The 21,500-nt window shown below is 37.4% G+C and overlaps 1 protein-coding gene across 1 annotated transcript in view; it reads left to right on the top strand.

Annotated features, from left to right (window-relative positions):
• Window positions 1-21,500, top strand: part of tusc3 (tumor suppressor candidate 3) — a 90,302-nt gene that overhangs the window by 33,969 nt on the left and 34,833 nt on the right. The window contains exons 2-6 of the mRNA XM_044345979.1: window positions 967-1,136; window positions 8,284-8,401; window positions 11,864-12,004; window positions 18,224-18,364; window positions 18,715-18,804. Coding sequence (XP_044201914.1) covers window positions 967-1,136; window positions 8,284-8,401; window positions 11,864-12,004; window positions 18,224-18,364; window positions 18,715-18,804 — 660 coding nt within the window. The remainder of the gene's footprint in view (window positions 1-966; window positions 1,137-8,283; window positions 8,402-11,863; window positions 12,005-18,223; window positions 18,365-18,714; window positions 18,805-21,500) is intronic.

Here is a 21,500-nt window from a genome sequence, read left to right on the forward strand (position 1 = left end):
TGCTAATAGTGAACTATGAGGAGACTGGTTTAATCAAGCCAGAGCATTAAATGAATATCAGACTGCAATGCTCTTTGAGTCATAAAAATAAACAAGATATACCCATTCCCATTAACAGTAAGTTTGTTGCTTAAGGAAATGGGTTAAGAAAGGGAAGACATTTTTATCAGTGTTTCTGTATGTGTTAAACTTGGAAAGATGCTGAGATGGGGACAAACATCTTGGATGAAAAATGCATGACAAACCTTCAGCACAGATTCAGCACAGTCTAATTCACGGAGAAATGCTTTACGGTGTAAAGTGAAAAATGCTTCCCGAACAGATTTTTTTTGCTGTACTGTTTGCCGGACCAGATTTAATCAACAGCAGACTCCTACAGTTCACACACAAACACAACAAGAAAGAAATACCCAAGAAATGTGGCTTTTCTGTGAATACATACACATACACACAGTTAGACTGCCAAGTCAGAGCTTCTTTTCTGGAAATTATCACCAGGTTTGTTGTATTCTATATTCTTTGTTTGCATACCATCAGTCTGTACAGGCCAAGAGTCAAAATTTAGATCTTGGAACTCGCATCCAGCAACACCTTGCCATGTATGAGCCTTGGACTTTCAAAGCAGCCAGTATATACACTAAGGCTTCTGGCAGGTGAAGGGATTTTTAGAATGTCATCAGATTTTAGAGATGTTGTCTGTTTTAAAGTAGAGAAAAGTCAAGGAGTTTGATATCTGTGGGGAAGAACAGAAGAGAGTACAAATGGGAAATGTTATTAAAATGTACCAGAATGTCTTTGCAACTTCTGTATACTTCTTTTTTTTTTTTTTTACTTTATGGTACATGCATTTGTTCCGTGTTTGGTCAGTGTTTTGGTCAGTGCCATTTCTTAACATTGTTGGACTCACAGGAATAATTATCCTGCTTGAATCTGAAACTCTGCCCTTCTCCTTGTCTGTGTGTCCAGAACCTGCTGTCAGAGAAGGTCGACCAGATGATGGAGTGGTCCTCTCGGCGTTCGGTCGTCCGGATGAATGGGGACAAGTTCCGTCGCTTCGTCAAGGCTCCACCCAGGAACTACTCTGTCATCGTCATGTTCACAGCTCTGCAGCCTCAAAGGCAGTGTTCTGTCTGTAGGTATGTATACATACACAGAGAAACACTCAAGACTGGTGCACCTACGATAATCCACAATCCGGTATGCCTCTTGTAGTAACAGCCATTCATCCATCCTTCTCTCTTTTGCCTGAGATGAATCATGTCCTCCTGCAAGTTTACTCAGTTCACTGAAGTTCCACCTACAGCGGAAGAGTCTGTGAGCTCTCAAGTCACACAGACACACAAACACACAAGCATAAATGTCCCAGAACTCATTTGATATTTCACGTACCCTCCTTCCACATATACATATAAACTTGCACCTTGGAAAACACAGAAAACAGTATGATATAAGAAGAACTTGTGGGTCATGTTGACATTTGGATGAAAGGGACTCCAGCCGGCTGTACTACCTAGAGGTGAATGAATAAATTCCACAGAGCAAGGTCAACAAGACCTACTTACCCACTTCTGCACTTAAAGCATGTAATGCATTGGACAATAGCAAGCTTGTGCAACATGGCACCTAAAAATTCTAATAAAAGATCAGCAAATTCATATAAATTTTTAGTTTGGATATTTAAATTATTTTCTATCTCAATCAAATCAATTCAAACTCCTAGATGATCCCAGGATTTCAGCACCATGGAGAGCTCTCCACACAACATATACTGGAACTCTGGAGCTGTCCGTGGTTCTGAAAGCTACTCTGGAGTGAGGTCAATTGTCAACTTATGCTCATATGTTATGGGTGTTTCATGGGTATCCCAGGATCCTCGTGTCTTTATTGCAAGATATACTTTGCTCTGTCTCTGATCTAACTGGAACCGCATGTTGAAGCAAATATGAAATAAGTAAGACACAACTGAAAATGCAGCACAATGAGTGGTCGTAAACAATGAGTACAAACAAATTTGCTAGAGTATTCATGGTTGAATGTAGGCTTTGTCCTATAGATTGATGATAATGCTGGATAACCTCTGTGGCTTATAATTGTGAATTAAGACAGAACCTGCTGTTTGCATACACTAGTGGTTCCCAAACTTTTTTAGACGACGACACCGTCTAATTCTTTTGTCATTGCAACCTGATGAAAAACCACCTGGTTTGAACAATTTCATATTATATTAGGCCACATTATATCATTATGAAGTTAATAATTATATAGGCTCATTCTCAGTCACAATTTTTTTTACAGATAAATGTACTTAAAATAAACAATGGATACTATTAAATATGTTAAATGTATTTCTTTCATTTTCCTCAATTAAAATGAGTTTATATTTAAGATGTATAAGGAAAAACAAACAAACAAAACCCAAAAAGCATATCCGTCTTCCACAAGCAGCCAAACCCTGTCTGTTAAGCTGTTAGCAGAGTAGCTTTGTCGGTTGGCTCAGATTCACTTGTCTCTGTGTTGAGAGCTGAGATGTTTCAGCATTTCTTTGCACTATTTACCGTCTCAAATCTTTGTATCGCTGCTTCCTTTTTTGACTGCTGAGCTCCTCCAAAACTCCCGAGCCAGAAAGCGTGTTGTGTTACTATGACATCCAGCAGCAGGGAGTTGTCATGTCAGCTGCGACTACCTGCATATTAAACAGTTTTTAATATGGTGATTTTGATATTTTTTGCTGATTTATTCTGTTTTACTGTGTTTGAAAACATTACATAAAATGGTGTTAATGTAAATGTGGTGAAACGTTTTTAAAAATGCACAATAGATGAACAGTGATATAATCTCGCAGCACCCTTGTCCCATCCTCACGGCACCCACTTTGGGAACCACTGGCATACAGCACCTACACATAGAGGTTTATTCAGGGTCCTGTGAATTTGATTTGGTTTTATTTTTCTTTCTTGCTTTGATTACTTTGTCAATAAATTTATCTATACATTTTTTTGCATTCGTATTTACTTCTTTGTATACCAGTGGCTACTCTGATATTTGGGAATAACTGAAAATTGTGGCATCCCACAACAAATCACTCTCTCTTTCTGAAAAGTATTATTATTTGGTAAACCCAGGTTTGAGACCCATATCAAGAAATAGACTAATGTGGAAACCAGGCTTGTGATTTTTCATTTTTTTAGGTATGAACATGTCAAGTTGCTTCACTGAAATTCATCCCCTTGGAATGCATGGTATACAGTATGTTCTGCAGTCCAGGCTATTAAAAACTGGCTCTTGATGTTCTAGTTTAGAGTAATCCATGATTGCTTCAAGTTGTAAACCTGGCTAGCACCTTTTTATGTTTAGTATAAACTAGACTGTTGACCCATGTTCTGATGTCCTTGGGGAAGTCCAGTTAGTTGATGAAATCAGCATTGACCTTCTAATCAGCCACTCCTCTACTTCATCAGTTACTTGATTAGATAACTTATTCATCACTCATGTCAGCACCTCTTCGCATCCTCTTTCTCTCTCTCTCTCACCCTCTGTATCTCTGTGCATGTCTCTTTCTTTTTTTTCCTCCTCATGAAAAATCTTTTCAGTGCAAACAGGTAGAACAGACACGTTATTTTCACAGTTGTAACACAACACACACACAAACATAATGTATTTCTATGTCTCCTCTATGCTCTCAAATCCAAATTCGCCTTAATTGGCATGACCATAATTAAGTGCAATATTGCCACAGCAGGTTGTACAAGATTTACAATTTTACTCACACACACACAAACCCACTCATAATTTTATGTGGGGCTGACCCTTGACACATGTAGACCCTTTTCCTTTGCTTATTTTTCCCCTAGGTCTGGTTCTTTCTGTCTTTGTTTGTTTATTTGTCTTTTTGTTTCTCTCTGTCTTTCTCTTTCTGCCTTTTCTTTCCCAAAGGTGTTCTCTTAACATAAACGATAGCATCACATCTATGTGAGAACAACAAGAGAGAGATTAAGAGTAGGAGATGGATGTCAGATGGTGACCTGAGCATCTGCATTAAGGCAGTGAAAAAGATGGCTAATCACCGGGGTCCTCACTCCCACATCACTCTTAAGCTTTGTCCCAGTTCCATACTTACATACACAGTCTAACAGGCTTTTAACTAAGCATTGCTTTCTCACTGGAAATGTGACAAAAGTAAATATCAGCAAAGACAACCTTTTATTCCTTTTTTTCTTATTCACCTTAGCAGTGAAATTGTACTTTCATTTTTAGAGAATGTGGCTCAGGCAGACAAGAAACACAGCTGCTTACAGTATACCTATAACAATACATACTTAAAACACTGAATGTAATTTATGTAGGAACATAAATGCAAAATGTCATACTGAAAGACAGCAGTGTGTAGGGATTTTGTTACCAGACTTTAAAAAATAAATGATTTAAAAAAGTATTTGTAATTTTTAAATAATGAATGTCCCTACCTTGTTGTGCTGGTTAATTTATGATGCCTTGGTGAGACAGATATGGAGACTGCTACTATAATTAAATGATCAGTTGTCATAGTTACACAGATAAGATGAGACACACAGCAAAAATTAACATACTGAAAGTGAGGATTACATCGTTTACACTGGTTGTGTTTGGGGAACACACACTTGGAAATCAAAAGTAAAAAGTATTGCTGTATTAAATGCGGATTAATAGATAAAGGAAAGTGCTCGAAAGCAAAATGTGTTTGCCTGCAGCAAGAATCTTCATGTATAACTTAGGTTTGAAAATTAATAATTAAATGTTACACTTTTTTTTTGTCCTTTTGAATAATCAGATAATGTTCAGATAACATGAGTTACTTCACTGCTCACTGAGGTATGTATTATTAAAGTGTATTACGCTGAATGACAAACACACAAGCAATCTTAACTTTCTCACTGCAATTTTTTAAAATGTATTTATTGTTTTTTGCAATGATGATTTGATGGAATTTCTTAATTAATCTTAAAAAGAAAAACCCCCATCAGTAAAAAGTTGAGAAGCTAAACATACAAACCAACAATACATAAATAAATAAATAAATAACATGGACTCTCACAGTGATGTCGATAGGTTTTCAATGTACCATGTTTCAATGTGGTCATTTGGGTGGGTCCCCAATAAAATTATGGTGTTAAACTTGTATTTGATGTTATTATAATTTTTGTTATATTCATGTATGTTGAAAGTGTATCTGGAAATTAAACAAATCTGAAAACTTTATTTACAAAACATTATAGAAATGTCACATCATCATGACATACTAGTCCACAAAATTCAAATAAAATGAATAGTGTCTGTAGTGTCACAACCCGGCTCAAGGCTGGACAAAGGAGGGGAGACCGCACATGAGTTATAACTAAAAATACATTTATTGTACATAACTTAAAGATAAACACAACCAAAATCAACATAGTGGAAGCCACCAGAGGGGAGAGAGGGCAAATGACTGGACTGCCTCCAGCTTATATGGAAGCTGGTCAGTCCAGGTGAGCTGAATCCTCCTGACGACCCAACTCCGCCCACCAGGCTCCTGCAGAGTCTGTTCAGAGAGGGTCGTCACAGTAGCAACATAATAGCACCAAAACAAATGATCAAATTAAAGAGAGTACACAACAGTACACAAATGTATCATCACCATGTCACAGTCTACAAATAAACAAACTAATGTCACCAAATTAGCACCAAAATCATCTACTCAATGGATGCACAAGATATATGCGTATGGCTTCAACAAGGCGCGTCCCCTGGACAGTAAAGCATCATCGGTCATAATCAACATGAGTGAATACAGCATTGATTAGAGATGATCATTCTTGACAGTAGCCACGTGAGTTTATTTACCACGACCAAGTTTGTGGCTTTGATTGTCGATAATAATCTGTGTGGCGAGGATTGGTCTTGTTGCAGTGAAAGTAGCATTGCCACAGTGATTTAGACTATGAACAGGAGTCTCGTCTGCACAAGATAGATGCACAGGTGGTAAGAAAATGATGACCAGTGGAGTATTTTATTTTGACAGCGAGGTTTCTGTGGTTTATCTTTATGATTTCAACACAGATTCGTGGTTCACAATGTAGTGTTATTAGGGAAAAAAATAGGGTGCATCCCCCGGACACGTCAATAGTGAATTTACTCTACTCTACACTACACTTTACTCTACACTTTAACTGTTAAACCCGTTACATCATTATTCCAATAAGCACTGAAAATAATGGATCAAAAACAAATGAAATGGCACCACTGAAAAAGTACAAGCTGCTTAGTTATGACAGCTTTAACAAGTTTTCTTTTATCAAATAAGTAACATAAACACCATGTAACAAAAATAAAGACCATTAGAATCACCACAAGTGGATCAGCAAATGGCAACTGCAGGATAGCACAGCGCTTAACTACTTTCGGTCAGTCATCTTTTTCAGTAAAAGGGATACATCTTTGTACCAACAGAAATAAAAAATACAAACTGATCTAAAAACATTTAATGAAAAGGTGAAACACTGGCTGAAACAAAACCAAATCTGTGATCATTGATCTATGACCATGCACATGTACATGTACAAACAGATACATACAGATAAACATACATGCACAATATTATTGATTATGCATGTATGTACACGGACACATAACACCTATAAATATTATGCACATAAATACATCACATATGCAACACATGTAAACTGATTGTGATGTGATGTTAATACTGTTTCACTATTTATTATGAGCTTTATTTAATGAATGTATCTCTGGTAATGATACGTTCTGACTATTTTTAAGTAGAAAATATTATCAGCACAGTTAAAGTCAGATCTCAACATCAAGCACATTGAATTGAATCTTTTTGTATGAAATGTGACATATATATAAAGTTTTATTATTATTAACTGAAATTATCTCATGCAAAGTGATATTCACAGACATAGATGAGCACCGTTTTAATCCCTGACAGTCTGCTGGCCTCAGTTTCAACTTCATCTCTGCTGACTTTTTTAAACAGTAGACATTTCAAAGGGACCATCCCTAACATTAGCTGCGAAGATAACAATGCAACATCACCGCGCATAACACATCCTGACAGACAGTTTCCCACTAATTAAAGCCAGCACAAGAGGCAGTTGACATAAGACAATGTCAAAGTGAAGTTTAGCAGAAAGAGAAAGCCATATAGCTTAAGTCAGAGGAAGAAACGCAGAGATGATAGAAAAGAGACTGCTTCTTGTCATTTCACTGTTTATCTTGTCATGCGAGAGGACAAGGTGATATTCTGGTCTGACTGTGTCTGGTTTAAATAACACGTTCATTAGGCTAAAAAGGAAATAGAAATAAAGTGACAAATGAGGTTCTAAAAAAAGAGGAGGAAGAGAGAAATGAAGAATGTAGTACCTTCACATGTCATGAAAACCATAATATGAGATGAGAAGAGACACTACTAAAGACCTAGTGTTGAGTTTACCTTTCTAACTCACATCATCTTCTTCCTTTTCTCCTCCCTATTTTTCTGACCCAGCACCTTTTTTTTGAGTCTAGCATAGTCTCTTTCACTTTGTCCCTCTGCTAACGTGTCCTCTTCTTACCCTATCTCTGTCTTTACCTTTTTGTTTTTGAGGTCATTAGTTGTGGTTTTTCAGGTGTTATTGTCCTCCTTTTTCAGACTCCTATTTGTCTCTGTATGAATAAATGCTTTCCTTCGTGCGGTGCCAGTACCCATGGCTAGTCAGAATCAGAATGACACTTTCTGCAGGTAAATAAGTGGGAAAACCGAAAAAAGACAGGTAAAAGTATTTGTAAAAACACATTCAGAAGGAGAGGAGAATAACTGGAAGCGATGTCAACAAGACATCTTGTATATGCAACATTTTTTATTTTGGCAGCCATAATGTTTCCTTTTTGATAGCAATATTTGCATCACATGTCTTTAGATGATGCAAATGACACAAATACAATTTTGACATCCACAGAATTTGTGGATAAGGAATTAAAAATGATCTAACGACGTTTTCAGAAAAAGAATACAAGTATTCACTAACATAAGCAATGAAAAGTATGTGAGTGTTTACTGAAACACAGTTTACATTTTAGCATCAGAGCACTGAACACTAATACAAGTTTAGGGTCATTGTCTTGCTGGAAACACTACATGTGTGTGTGTAACTAAGATTCAAATAAAAATGTGTTTAATTTTGTTTTGAGTGTATAAGAGTCCTTTTTTTGCCTACATGTAATATGAGTAATTTGACTTTTTTTCTCTTTCTCATTGTCATATCATAGGCAGGCTAATGAGGAGTACCAGGTCCTGGCAAACTCATGGCGTTACTCATCTGCATTTTCAAACAAGCTCTTCTTCACAGTAGTGGACTACGATGAAGGAGCTGATGTTTTCCAACAGGTAACTAGTTATTTATTGTAATATCAATCCAAAACCTACTACAACTTGAAACTGACATGCTTTTTTTTTCTTACTCCATTGTTTCATTGTTTTACAGTTATATGTATTTCTTTGTCAAACGCATGTCCAAAGTGACAAAGAAATGAGGTCTTATCTGAGCCGCAGTAGATCAAGAGGAAGCCACTGAACGCTCAGTTTCAAATGCCCTCTGCCACAAGTGCCACATGGTTGCAGGCGCATTCTGCAAGGCATAAGTCAACAGGAAATGAGTTTTTTGTTTTTTTTTTGTTAGAGAAAGAACATGTTAGTTGATTAGGTAGTCTCAGAGGATGCATGTCTTTAGATTTTTTGAAGACAGATCGATTCAGCCGACTGAATCAATTTGGGTAACTTGATCCACCACTGAAGGGATGAAATACATTCACACTGGGCCATGAAGTCCACGTAATACACCCTTTGTTGCAAGTTTAAGTGTTTAAAATTAATCGCTGTTTGATATACTAAAGGAAAACTTTAATTTTTTAGATTTTATGGCTGGTTTATTTTTTATGACAGGGAAGGTTTAAATTAAAAGGCTAGAAGAGCAAAAAAAAAAAAATGCCAAAGATAATTGCTGTTGTGTTGGCATGGGATTAGGCTGATGTTAAATTGCTTTGCTAAATTTATAGGTCCTGACACTGCATAGTGAAACTCACTCACTCTGAGGTTCAGCAGTAGTTCAGCAAACGATCTTACAAAACGTCACAGTACACACAGAGGGACATATAGGCACACAAACATACACACAATCTGCTACCACAGAAAGACATACAAGGACAAACGGACAAAAGGCAGACAAACATATAGATACACACAAAGAAATACATGGACAGATGAACACACGTACATAAGTGTTTACATATGTCGAAGGACAACCACAGACAAAAGTCATGCAAGCAATATGCCAGCTGCATGCACAAATACATACACACAGCACATCCTGTATTTGTCTCGCGTAGGCATTGACAAGACAGAGTTTAAAAGAAATATTTAAAAAGTTTTAATAATCTGTGTATAAAGAATTGAAAGAATAGGTCAGAATTGATCACTCCCTGCTCATACATTGTACAAACAGCTCCAGTTTGCCATCTAATGTCTAACGTAAATATTAAGGTGCAACCTGCAACTGCTGTCTACAAGCACTTTTAACATGAATACAGAAACAGACACAAAATATGGAGTTAATTCCCTGTTGTCCTTTTTTATTCTGTCCTTTATACTCTCAGAACTTTAAATAGATATGCCCACTTAGAAATAGTCTAATTTTTCTTGTTCCTTTATCTTGGTTTTTAGACTGATGTGTACAGTGCAGGTAACATTAAAACATGGTCCTAAAGTACTCAATATTTACTTCAGAAGTCTACTATTGATGATTATGATTTTGCTTGCTATATTTCTTTATTGCTTTAATTGTTACTTCTTGCTTTTTTGCTTTCTTGTGACATCTTTTTTACTTTTCCTAAAGGCTATTTGCTTTCCATGCTTCTATACACATCTTGGCTATAGAGGTTTAAATGATAGTAATTTACATGCACATCCTTTTGTACTTGTTTTCTTTTTTTTGTGCATGTGTTTGCATGTATGTTTTTGTATTTGTATTGTGTATTTGTGTATACTTAGGCTACACCTTTATACATGCGTGTATACATGTTCTTACATTGGTATGCATACGTATGCATGCAGGCATGTATCTTATACATTATTCACCTTTTACCCCTTGAAACAGGAGGCTACTCATATAATGGAGAACGATGAGCTGCATAACAGTTCTCTGCTCCACTTCTTTCTGTCCTCTCCTTCTTTTTCCCCTCCTCTCCATTTTTCTCCAGGTGTCTTAGAGATAACAGGAGAGAGTAAACCAGTTGACTTTATTGTTGTGGATAATTGTAGGGAGTCTTGGGATTTGGAGTTAAATAGGTGTGAAACATTGAGGGAGGGAGAGAGAGGGTGGAAGAGAGAGATGAAAGATGTTTTACCCATTGTCTTTATTTAGCTCTGTGTTTGTGTGTGTGTGTGTGTGTGTGTGTGTGTGTGTGTGTGTGTGTTTGAAAAGAAAGACAGAAAACACAGTAATGCATTTGAACAGTAGAATATATTAAATTTATGCAAAATACAATTATTGGAGAAGTCCTCTCTATCCAGTTATTATCTGCAATAGCCAGAACACACCCACTTCCTGTCTTGTAATTAGATCTATACATGCACACATACACACAGAGAAGCATATGTTTGCTATACACTGATATGATAGAAATACATTACACTGATGTGGTTTCTGATATCTAATAATCTGTGTGGGTTTTCTTTTTGTCACCACTCCTGTGGTAAGTCCTTTCATATTGAGTATCTGCCCAATACAGAGTCCCCACCCAATACTGTTTTCCTACAAAGTACAGCTGCATAGTGCAACAGTTAATCAAATTTAGGTAAGATATTTTAAACAGTGGAATAGATCTCCATAATAAAATATAAGCTTTTCTTTAATGGTTTCAGATAGTATTTATAGGTTTGTTATTGTGTATCATACTTGATAATAGATATGAGGAGTGTCAGTCCATAGCGGTTGTGTTGGTAGGTGTGGATTTTCATTTGGAAAGTCCTTCATTGGCAGCATGAGCAGAATATTGAAGTTCAAATGCAGATTTCAGCCAACAGCATCACTTTAGTTGCACTGTGCACATGAGAAATGTCACTGAAAGAGAGACAGAATAAGCGTGTGCAGATTTGCTCTCTTGTTGCTGTCAGTAAGGATATTTTGATCAAAAATGCCGGCTGATATTTATTTGTTTGTGTTACTTTGGGCATCACTCGCTCACAAAGCTGCCTGTGTTGGGAATACTGGGAATACACCGTATCAACGTTTATGTCACAAATGTGAGAAACATTTATTTATTGTCATGTAAGCTGGCTGCTTAATTTTTAACAAGTTATGAAAATTTAAAAATGGCTGTGTTAAGCAAAGAGAATGATCACATTCCTTGTGAGAAAAGACAGGATTTACTTTTTAGAGTGAACCAGTTTATCAGTGTGTTGACTGAAATGTAAAAAAGGATTTAAAAACAACCTACCTACATACGGACATTACACATGGCTACATAGATAGATAGAATGTTGGACAGCCTGAGCAATTATTGATATTTCTGTTTTGTTACTTGAAGGACACTTTAGCTATTCACCCTCTGACGTTTTGCTTTCATAAAAGTAGAATTTATGGCAGAGCGGATGTATTGGATCGCATTAGATTGCACAGGTGTTCCTTGTAAAGTGCTTGGTGAGTGTACATTTTCAGATGAATTAAACAAAAAAGAAAATAGGCCTCAGAGTTGAAATTTGTATCTTTGAACAATGTGTTACTTCATTTGTTTGAGAAGTTATACATTAATTTAACATCCCGCCACATTTACTTTCTCTCTTTCTTTCCAGTTGAATATGAACAGCGCTCCAACCTTCATGCATTTCCCGGCCAAAGGAAAGCCAAAGAGGGCTGATACGTTTGATCTGCAAAGGATTGGTTTTGCTTCAGAGCAGCTGGCTAAGTGGATTGCAGACCGTACAGATGTCCAGGTATTGTATACACATGTATTTACAAACACCCACACACGCGCATATGCAAGAAATGTAAAAGCCCATTTGGTACATACGTCCCCAATAGAAATATATATGTAGTGGTTTGAGCTATTGAAAAGATTGAAAAGAAAAAGATTCTTTATGGAACAGTTGAACATAGAAGGAAAATTCTGTCAATTAAGAATTTAGTGTGATGTAGTGTTGCACAATAGTGCTTTCTGAAGTGTTGTTCCACACTGGTTCCACACACCAGATGCACCTTAGATGTGGTTGGAGACCCTCCCTTTCAGGCGGTCTTGGTTAGGTTAAGTCTACACCGAAGTTTGATTGACTGTTTTCACACCAGTCTAAATAAACCGACGGGGGGGGGGTAGTGTGATCTGACCTCAACTACAAGGCGCACTCTGCAAGTTTGAGCTAAACAGCTCCCATAGCTGTATAGAGTGCTATGCATACTAGGATGCAGCTAGTTGGAGAATATAATCATGGTCCTTCCCATAGACTAGCAACAAAGTGCTTTGTCTTCCTAATATTGGGGCAGATAGGACCCTCTTCAGGATCCCTTTCCTATGTTTGCATTCTTGGTACTGCTCCAAATACATCTAACCAGTGAGTAGAGTTAACATCCTCAACTGGCTTTTAGTGATACATTTAGATTCACTTTCCTTTTTTCTGTGGGGGAAAAAAAACAACCAAAGGGAAAATGCGAAAAGTTTACCAACTCATCCACTTTTTCGGACCAGAGCAAATGTACTATAGTCCCTTAGTCTTTTCAAGGGCAGATGCATTGCTGACCATGTCATAGCCTTTCAAGCTCTAAGGAGCAGAGTGTTATGCATGCACATGGGCGTCACATGCCCCTGCTTGGAGGCACTTAAGTTGTTGGCACCTGAGAGATCAAACCTTCGACCGTCGGACTACAATTTCCTCTTCCTTGAACAACCTGTCAGCCAAGTACCAGTAGACATAGTCCAAGCATCCTGCTGACATCCTGTTGATGGATCTGGATTCAAAAGGCTGCCTTTCAGAGAAGGCGAGGGGGAGCACTTACCCTAAGTGCTAGCTGTCAGGCACTTCAATGTGACTTTATGAATAAAGAACAGAACAGAGAGGGAAAAAGAAAGGACAGATGTATGATTAAAAAAATACAGAAATTAATAAATTGGTGTGATAGAGGGACTATTTAGATGTTTAGGTTTAATGACAATAAGGTTAGATGGGGATAGTGCAAGAGGTTAAACTGTTGTGCAAACAGACAGCCAGAATTTCCTGCTGTTCTTTTCTGTTCTGTTACATAAGCTTCACAAAAATAATTGTCTGATTGACTTAATGTAGTCTGGGCAACCACATTTGTTCAGGACATGTAGGGAGTGACAACATTACATTACATACGCTGTCATACCCATATTACTGCTCACTGCACTATTAAATGTTTTATTGAATTACAATTAGAACATTTAAATGGATTCTAGACAGAGCTGTTTTGATTATCTTAAAACAAGCCTCATCATAAAAATTTAAATCAAACACAAAAACTGTATTTGCTTTGTATATTTACAGTGAGTAACCCATAAGATGAAGTCTAGTCTTTGTTCTACATTTTTTTCTTAATTTACATACACATATTAGGTCATAGGCCAGGCTGCAGACTCATATGTGACAGAGCTGTAGACTAAATCTCTTTTCCCCTTTACTCTGTCTGAATCATGTTTAAATCCAATAACACTTTGCAGCAACAGATGGCACACACATTTTGAAGGGTGATATAATTAGCGTTGGTGACACACACGTGTTCTGTGTTTTGGAACATTTTACCCTTGCATTTGTTAATAGCAAATACAACATGTTGTCAGTCTAGCTTAATGGACACACACAGACACATACACACATGTACATACACCAGTGGAGGCTGGTCCATAGAGGCAGAGGAGGTTGATCCTCCTCTATTTTTTGAGAGGCAAAAGGGAGATCAAAATATAAAAAAGAATATTTGGTTGAAATAAACCATTACAAATCTCAGTATTATTTATAAATTATTTTTCTCTCCTCTTTGTAAAAAATCCATTACTGAAATTCTGTTTAGAATGCTTCAACAGTGACACCTGCAGGGCGGGAGGAGAAAGGGCAGTGTGTGAAGTGGTTGGGGGGGAGGTGCAATTGGTGGAGGTGGAATGGGAGACAGAGGAGGACGGGAGCCTGCTGTCCTCTGCAGGGCGGGATCTCTTACATTTGACTTAATGTATTTCTTCTTTTTTCATGCTAATATGTGATTGGCCATGACACGTAAAGTGACGCTCCAAGGGAGGCTGTCCTCCCTTACCAATCAACAAAGCAGCAGAGTAGCAGCAGTAGATAGCTCCTTGCATTAGCCAATGCAACAGCTGGCTTGTTGTAGCAGCCTGAATGACTCTTCATACATCCACAGAAGGACTGTTAAGGACCGTTGTTAAGCTAGCGGGAGAAATTATCTGGACTGTGCAGTGCAGCAGCAGCAGGACGCTGCCGGGGAGGCTGGAGAGAGAAGCAATCGGAGAAACAACCAGGAGAGTTAGCTTGTTTGTCATTGTTGCTAATGATATCAGACTGGTTAAGCAGCAGCCATAAAGTTCTGTTAACTAACATACAAGATGACCAACAGCTATAAATGGATGTTATGACATGAATACTTCATCTCTATGAAAGAAGGAAGAAGACAGCAGATAACATGAGTCAGATACAGCTTCTCTCTCTCTGTCTCTTTGGTCGCTAATTTCATCTCTGATGGTTAAATGTCTCTGTATGGCTTTTTTGTGTTTTTTATCTGAATGCAGCAGAGATCATATAATGTGTTGTGGGTAACATTAGTTTGCTTGTTGAAGTTACAGTGAGCTGTCTGGACTCACTCATTCATTGTTTTTAATTGAGTGGTTGTTCAGTCACCTGTTGATGTTGTTGTGTGATTAGTGAATGAGTGCAGGAGGTCTGGCTGCTTGCTTCTGACAGTTTCTTTAGTTCGTTTTTAAGCTGAGCCATATATTGAGTAATAAGCTTAAAGTAACTGGAATAACACGTGTTAACTAGTGGTGTAACAGATCGTAGTTGATCTGTGATCCGTACGGATCGCCCCCCACGGTTCGGCAGGCATATGAACTGTGGTTTAATTGCAAAATTTAATGTCTCATTTAAGACAAAATAAACAAACTGCTCTAAGTACAAGTCATGGGCAGACAGCGTGTCGCTAACAGGGATTTTGAAGAGCAACAATCAAACCAGCCTCTAACAGTTCCAATGTGACATTTGAGTTATGTTTACCTGCTGTTTAATGAGCTGCAGCTGAGCAGCTTATTAGCATCTAGCTGCTAACTGACGTTAGCGGTGAATGTTTGTTATCATCAAGTTTTGATGATGTGGACAGAGGCTGTTTCATTCACTGTTTAAAAGAGGAAGGTTTCATGCCTCACATTGCAATAACTGAGCATTGAATATTTTATATATTTTATTTTATTTTATTTAAACATTGGACATCTTAAATGTTGTTTTCATTAAAGACCATGGGCAAAAGTCCCTTGCTGTTTCTGGCTGTAAGTGTGTTACAGAATAAATGGAAAACAAAGTTTTTATTTGTCTCCTCCCTTTTTTTTCGCTGATCCTAATAATGATCTGATCCGTGACTCAAATCCATGATACGATCCGAACCGTGAGTTTTGTGTTCATGTTAACACCCCTAGTGTTAACATGTCAGCTTTGTAGACTGTATTTTGTATGTGGTGCATATAGATAAGAGTGTGTAAGTCATGTATTTGATACATGCATTAATACTTTCTGATGTGAACCTACACTTTTAGATCTGTGAATGTGTTTAGTGTTCAATCTTTCTAGTATTCAGCACTGATCTGTTCCTGTATCACATTATAAGCTTTGTGCTACTTATATATTTCTGTATACTAAGAAAATACATAGGAAACACGTGTAAATCATGTGATATGTTGTCTGTTTTTGATGAGAGCATAAATTTGTTGTCACAATAGAATAGTACTATAAATTTGAATTTCACTTTGTTGTTAAAATGACACATTTGAACCACTCCATGGCTAAAATGAGCACTTCTTTGTTTAGAGACATTATGTATATGCTAAATGTCTTTAAAGAAGCAGCCTTTTCACCACTCAAGCAAATTGTTTTATTGGCATATAAAATTGCCCCTTGGATTTCATCAGGTGGGACGATGATATAGTTTGATGCGGTTTGTTGTAAGATTCCATGTTGGTTTTCCTCCTGTCCTCCCCAATTTTTTGAGTCACCAGCCACCACTGACATACACACACACTCATGTCATGGCCTGGACTGTGTTTATTAAATTTAATAAAATGCTGCAGAGCTATTGCTAAGAGGTACAGTTTGAGGTGTGTTTTAATCATTCAAATCATTTAAATAAAGGCCTGCAAATCATGCTTTTTATAACATTTTTAATTAAATTATCTTTTTCTTAAGGGACTTAGCGAACACTTCCAGGATTCAGTTTCAGGATAACGACATGACCGAGTAAACCCTTTTCATCATTGTACTTGTTTTAAAACCATCCAATGGGATGTAATTTCTTTAAGCTGTCTTTTTAAGCTATTTTTTGCAGAAGAGCATGGAAACAAATGGATGGATTATTTTAGTGACATCTGCATTTAAAACTCAAAGATAAAATGGTGCTGAATTCGCTCTTCAGCTCACAGTCGGCACATTTTGACATAAAAGAAAAGAGCTCTAATGCTGCATTGCTGTGAATAGCATTAGAAGACCGCTAAGCCATAAATTTCAATGAACAAAACCTGCAGATGAATGTCTTTCTAACTTTTCCAGTGAGGGGAAAAGTTCAGAATTTCTTTCTTATCAAATGTGCCAACAAGTGAATGGATGTCTATTTCTGTGTTGAAGTTTTAAACCTAAAATGCTGCATTCTCACCACCATTAATGACTTGACTCTCTACTTTGCTTCTGTCATATGTTGCCAATAAAAATTTAAACTCATAGGTTCACTTCCTACTTATGGTAAGTGGTTAACAACTTAACAACTGGTCACATAAAAAAAAAAAACATCTCACTTTTATGCTTTGACTTTGTCGTGGATTTGAGGCCTTTGTTTTCTTAACTTTGTCCCTCTTCTTGTTTCCTAGCTCAGTGCAGTGCAGTTTTGTTTTTATCGGCAGCCTGTATGTTTTTGAGAGCACTACCCATTTACTGTCCGTTCACAAACTGAGTTTTACCATTCAGTTAGACTGAGTCACTGCCGAGTCCAATCAAACCAAATAGTTATAGTAGAGAAAACAGACAGGAAACAGAGAGAGAGATGCAGCAAAGATCCATAGCTGGATTTGAACAAGGGGTGTTGCAGTTCATGGTCAGTGGCTTAACCCCTAAGCCACGCCGGCACTGTGAAAAGAATAGTTAATTAAAGATTACAAAACTAAACATTTTAAATAATATTAAAGTAGGTCTATGAGGATTCTCAGTCATGGGAAGACTTAATTCAAGGGCAGCTGTACTATCCAAAAGGCAAATTCGGTTCTGAAGAAGCAGTTTGGATAAGAGGCAATGAGAAGATAACAAGCGAAATGTCTTCAAGAATCTAAAGCAAGTCCAGTTGCCCTTGGCTTAACCATTATAGATATCAATAATGGTAACACAAGTCTAAAATTTGTCATAAACATATCTTTTCATACTTAAACTTGTTTTTCACTGTCTTGCTTTCTGTTTTTATTCATGCCCAATATCGATTAACATGCTCCTTAGTTCTGGGTTGTTGTGTATTTGTGTATGTGTTGAGATGTCTTTCTGTCTTTGTTTATCCCTGACACTTCGATCCAGTTATTGTATGTACTGTTTCCTAACTGTCTATTGGATCAAAAGGTGTTTCTCTACAAAAATTCAACCATACAGTACATTCAGACCATATCAAGATTATTCAACGTGATGTTTTGAAAACTTGCTCTATACAGTAGTACACAATTAAAGAATATTTTTTTCTGTTAACATCATTGTGTTGGGGATAGGTTCCAACCCTGACATACAAAGGAAGCAGAAAACTTATTCTGTTGGTTTTAACCAGGGGAAAAAAAGAATGTGTATTCACAGCATTGACCACATAAAGAAATGCCATTTCTATCATTTACACAATTCTAAAGTGAATATATACAATAATTGAAAAAAGTGTAAAAGTTTTCTTTCTTTCTCTTTCTTTCCCTCCAGATCCGTGTCTTCCGCCCTCCTAATTATTCAGGGACTATTGCTTTGGCTCTGTTAGTGTCTCTGGTTGGGGGTCTGCTGTATCTGAGAAGGAACAACCTGGAATTCATATACAACAAGACTGGATGGGCCATGGCTGCACTGGTATGACAAACACACACACACACACACACACACTAGGGGAAAAGTTAAATATACACTATGCCAGAAATATCCACCCTCATAAGCCAGGGACATAAGTTAAATGAGACTGCACTGGAAACAAGCTGGAAGGACTAATCTCCTTATTAGCAAAATGTTCTGCCTATTTTAACAAAACTTATATTTTTATGTGTCATAGTGATTTGTTGAGTTGGATCAATTTCACACTGGCTCAGTTAAAATCATATTGATAATACTAGCATTTCCATGCTAATGATATTTCATTCAAATTCTCTTCTGTCTGACTTTCTCCTCCATTTCTTTCTCTCTCCTTCTATGTGTCTCTGTCACAGTGTGTAGTTTTTGCAATGACATCCGGTCAGATGTGGAATCACATCAGAGGTCCTCCTTACGCCCACAAAAACCCCCAGAATGGACAAGTGGTATGAGTCATATTTTTTTTTTCCTCCTGCTTCTGTGTATATAAATTCATCTTACTATCTGTTTTCTCTGTTCTTCATTCTATCCTTCCATGTTTGTATTTTACTGGCTACATGGCTTTCTTGCTGCCCCCTTCCATCTTTTCTTGCTTCCATCCTTTATTTTCTTTACAATTGGTGTATGGGTTTTCAGGAGAATAATATTTGAAGGTTAATATGAATCTGTTTTACAGTGTGGAGAGTAAGGATGTATTAGATCCATGATAGGAACATCTGTAAAGCTGTTGGCCCCCGGTAAAGTACACTCTGGAGCATTACCACGTGCTAACAGGTCAACACTGGGACAGCGTGTGTGTGTGTGCGCGCACGTGTGTGTGTGTGTTTAGTGGGCAGCTGGGAGCCGTCATTGTGTGTTAGTATCACCCCATAGACATGTCACAGTCATATTGGACCAAGCAGAGTAAGAGAGAGGGCAGAAAAAGTGTCTCTTTCTTTCTTTCTTCCTTTCTTTCTTTTGTTCTTTCTTTCTTTCTCTCTATCTTTCTTTCTCGCTTCATTCTTCTGCTTTTATTTATCTACCTCACCTCGTTTATTTTATGCAGTTTCTCAGTTTTCCTGTACAATTGCCACTTATTACAAGTATGTGTGCAAACACTCGGTTATGCTCACACATCATTTGCAGATATAGTTTTGCTGGTCATCATTTAAGTTTGTTCATTCAAGTGTGAAATTAAAATAAAAATATGAGAAAAACTGAGAAAATGAGGGAGAAGTGAAAGAAGATGATCGGAAGAGAGAGAGAGAGAGAGGGAGGGACATGGAAGAGAGAGAGAGAGGAATAGAGGGAAGGAAGAAGAAAATTTACCTAAAACATGATCATGTACCAACAGTACTGTGTTTCCTGAGTGCCATGTGTGCATGTAAACCCACAGTGAGCGGGTGCATGAGGTCACAGTCACAAGTATACAGAACAGTGAGGTTGTTGAAAGAAGTCATTTCAGCTCATGCAGAGAATGAAAAGTACGGGTATTCGTAGCAAGCACTCCAAGAGAACACACGCAAAGTCAAAAGAGAAAAGAAAATCACTCATGCCCCTTTCCTTCCGCTATCCCATACTGTCCCTTTCTCTTGTTCTGTGTAAAAGGCATTCTATTTGTCAGGCTCCGTTGGCTCTCTGTCATTTTTCGGTCTGTTTGACAACAAACAGCTCACAGCCTCATCCTCTGTAGCTCTCAGTCTTTCTCTTTTCCTGTTATCTCCCCCACTCCCCACTTTTTCCCACCTCCTTCCTTGCTTCTAAACCACTTTTATTCTTGCCAGGACAAGCATCCACAGGTGACAATGACACTATTGTTGCTGATAGAAGATGACGTCCTAAATCCTAATTGATTTTAAAAATTGCTGCCAAGAGGTTTTTACTTTTTTAGTGAATGATTATGCAATTAGACATACTAATACTTAATACACTCTTCAAGTAGTGTGCCACTTTCCTCTACTTTTGACACTATATACTGTGTCTGAGAGTATCCTGCTGAATATCCTGATGTCACAACTTGTGATTATTGTGACACTCTGTTATTGGCACTTCTCAACCTCAACTCAACCTCAGGATTTTTTTCTAGACTGGTGCAGCTGTCAAGTCAAAACTATCAATACCAGTTTGATATTGTGAAATCTCAGTTCATTCTGGTTTTTATTAGACATTTTTATCAGTCAGTTGTTGGGATATATTTTATTTGGTGCTTATCTTATGATTTTTTGGACATTTGGCACAATTACCCATTTCAAATTGTATCTTTTATTTTATTATTTTGTGTCTCACCTTTCCTTCCTTCCTCTATTCATGACAAATCTTCCATTTGCCATTTACTCCATCGTTTACTTCTCCTCTTGCTCTATCCTTTTTTCTCTCTATTCTCTGTTTAGTTTGATATGTCTCCTTGAATCAACCTGATTGAAATACAAAGGTGAGCAGGTCATTAAAGATTTATTACTGAGCATGCAGAAAACAAATTATGCCAGTTAGGGGCAGCAAGGCTGAAGCTGGCGGAGGGCCCATTGTATGCCCTTTTGAATTTGGGAAACTACTAGTTTACTCAGGCAGTTAGGGATTCATGGTTTGGGAATAAAGGAAACCCCAAAGCAGCCTCTGAAACAACTGAAAAGAGCAGCTAGTGGATCCAGCTTGAAATAATCCAGGTGAGGTCCAATGTGTCATCAAAATTTGTCACATTAATTCAGAAAATTCTGTTTTTATCTGTGTGAAAAAAAACACTTTTAGCTTTTAGCTGCATGCTGTGTTCTTAATTAAAGATGATTAGTTATCTAAGTAACTAGCTGCAAACTGTACCTTTGTCCACCTTAGAAGTACTTTACAGAAATGCCCCGACTGATGATATTCATACTGACTGTGACTATTGATTGTCAGACTAACAAAAGCTACCAGCTGCCAACATATTATAAAACTGCACCACTTTAAACTCTTAAGGTTTTAGCTATCCCTTCAACCAGTGCACCAAGTTGATGCATAATGCTGAAAACAACAAAAAAAACATACTCCTTCTTTTATATGTTGTTTCTTGTTATTTGTATATTTGTCCTGATACGAGATAGTGTAGGCAAGTAGGAGATGAAATGGAAATTTAGGCCAAAAGATAAGTCTATCATGACATTTGCTGTCCGACTCATATTATGTCATA

Source organism: Thunnus albacares, chromosome 3 (genome assembly GCF_914725855.1).
Source record: "Thunnus albacares chromosome 3, fThuAlb1.1, whole genome shotgun sequence".
Classification (NCBI taxonomy): domain Eukaryota; kingdom Metazoa; phylum Chordata; class Actinopteri; order Scombriformes; family Scombridae; genus Thunnus; species Thunnus albacares.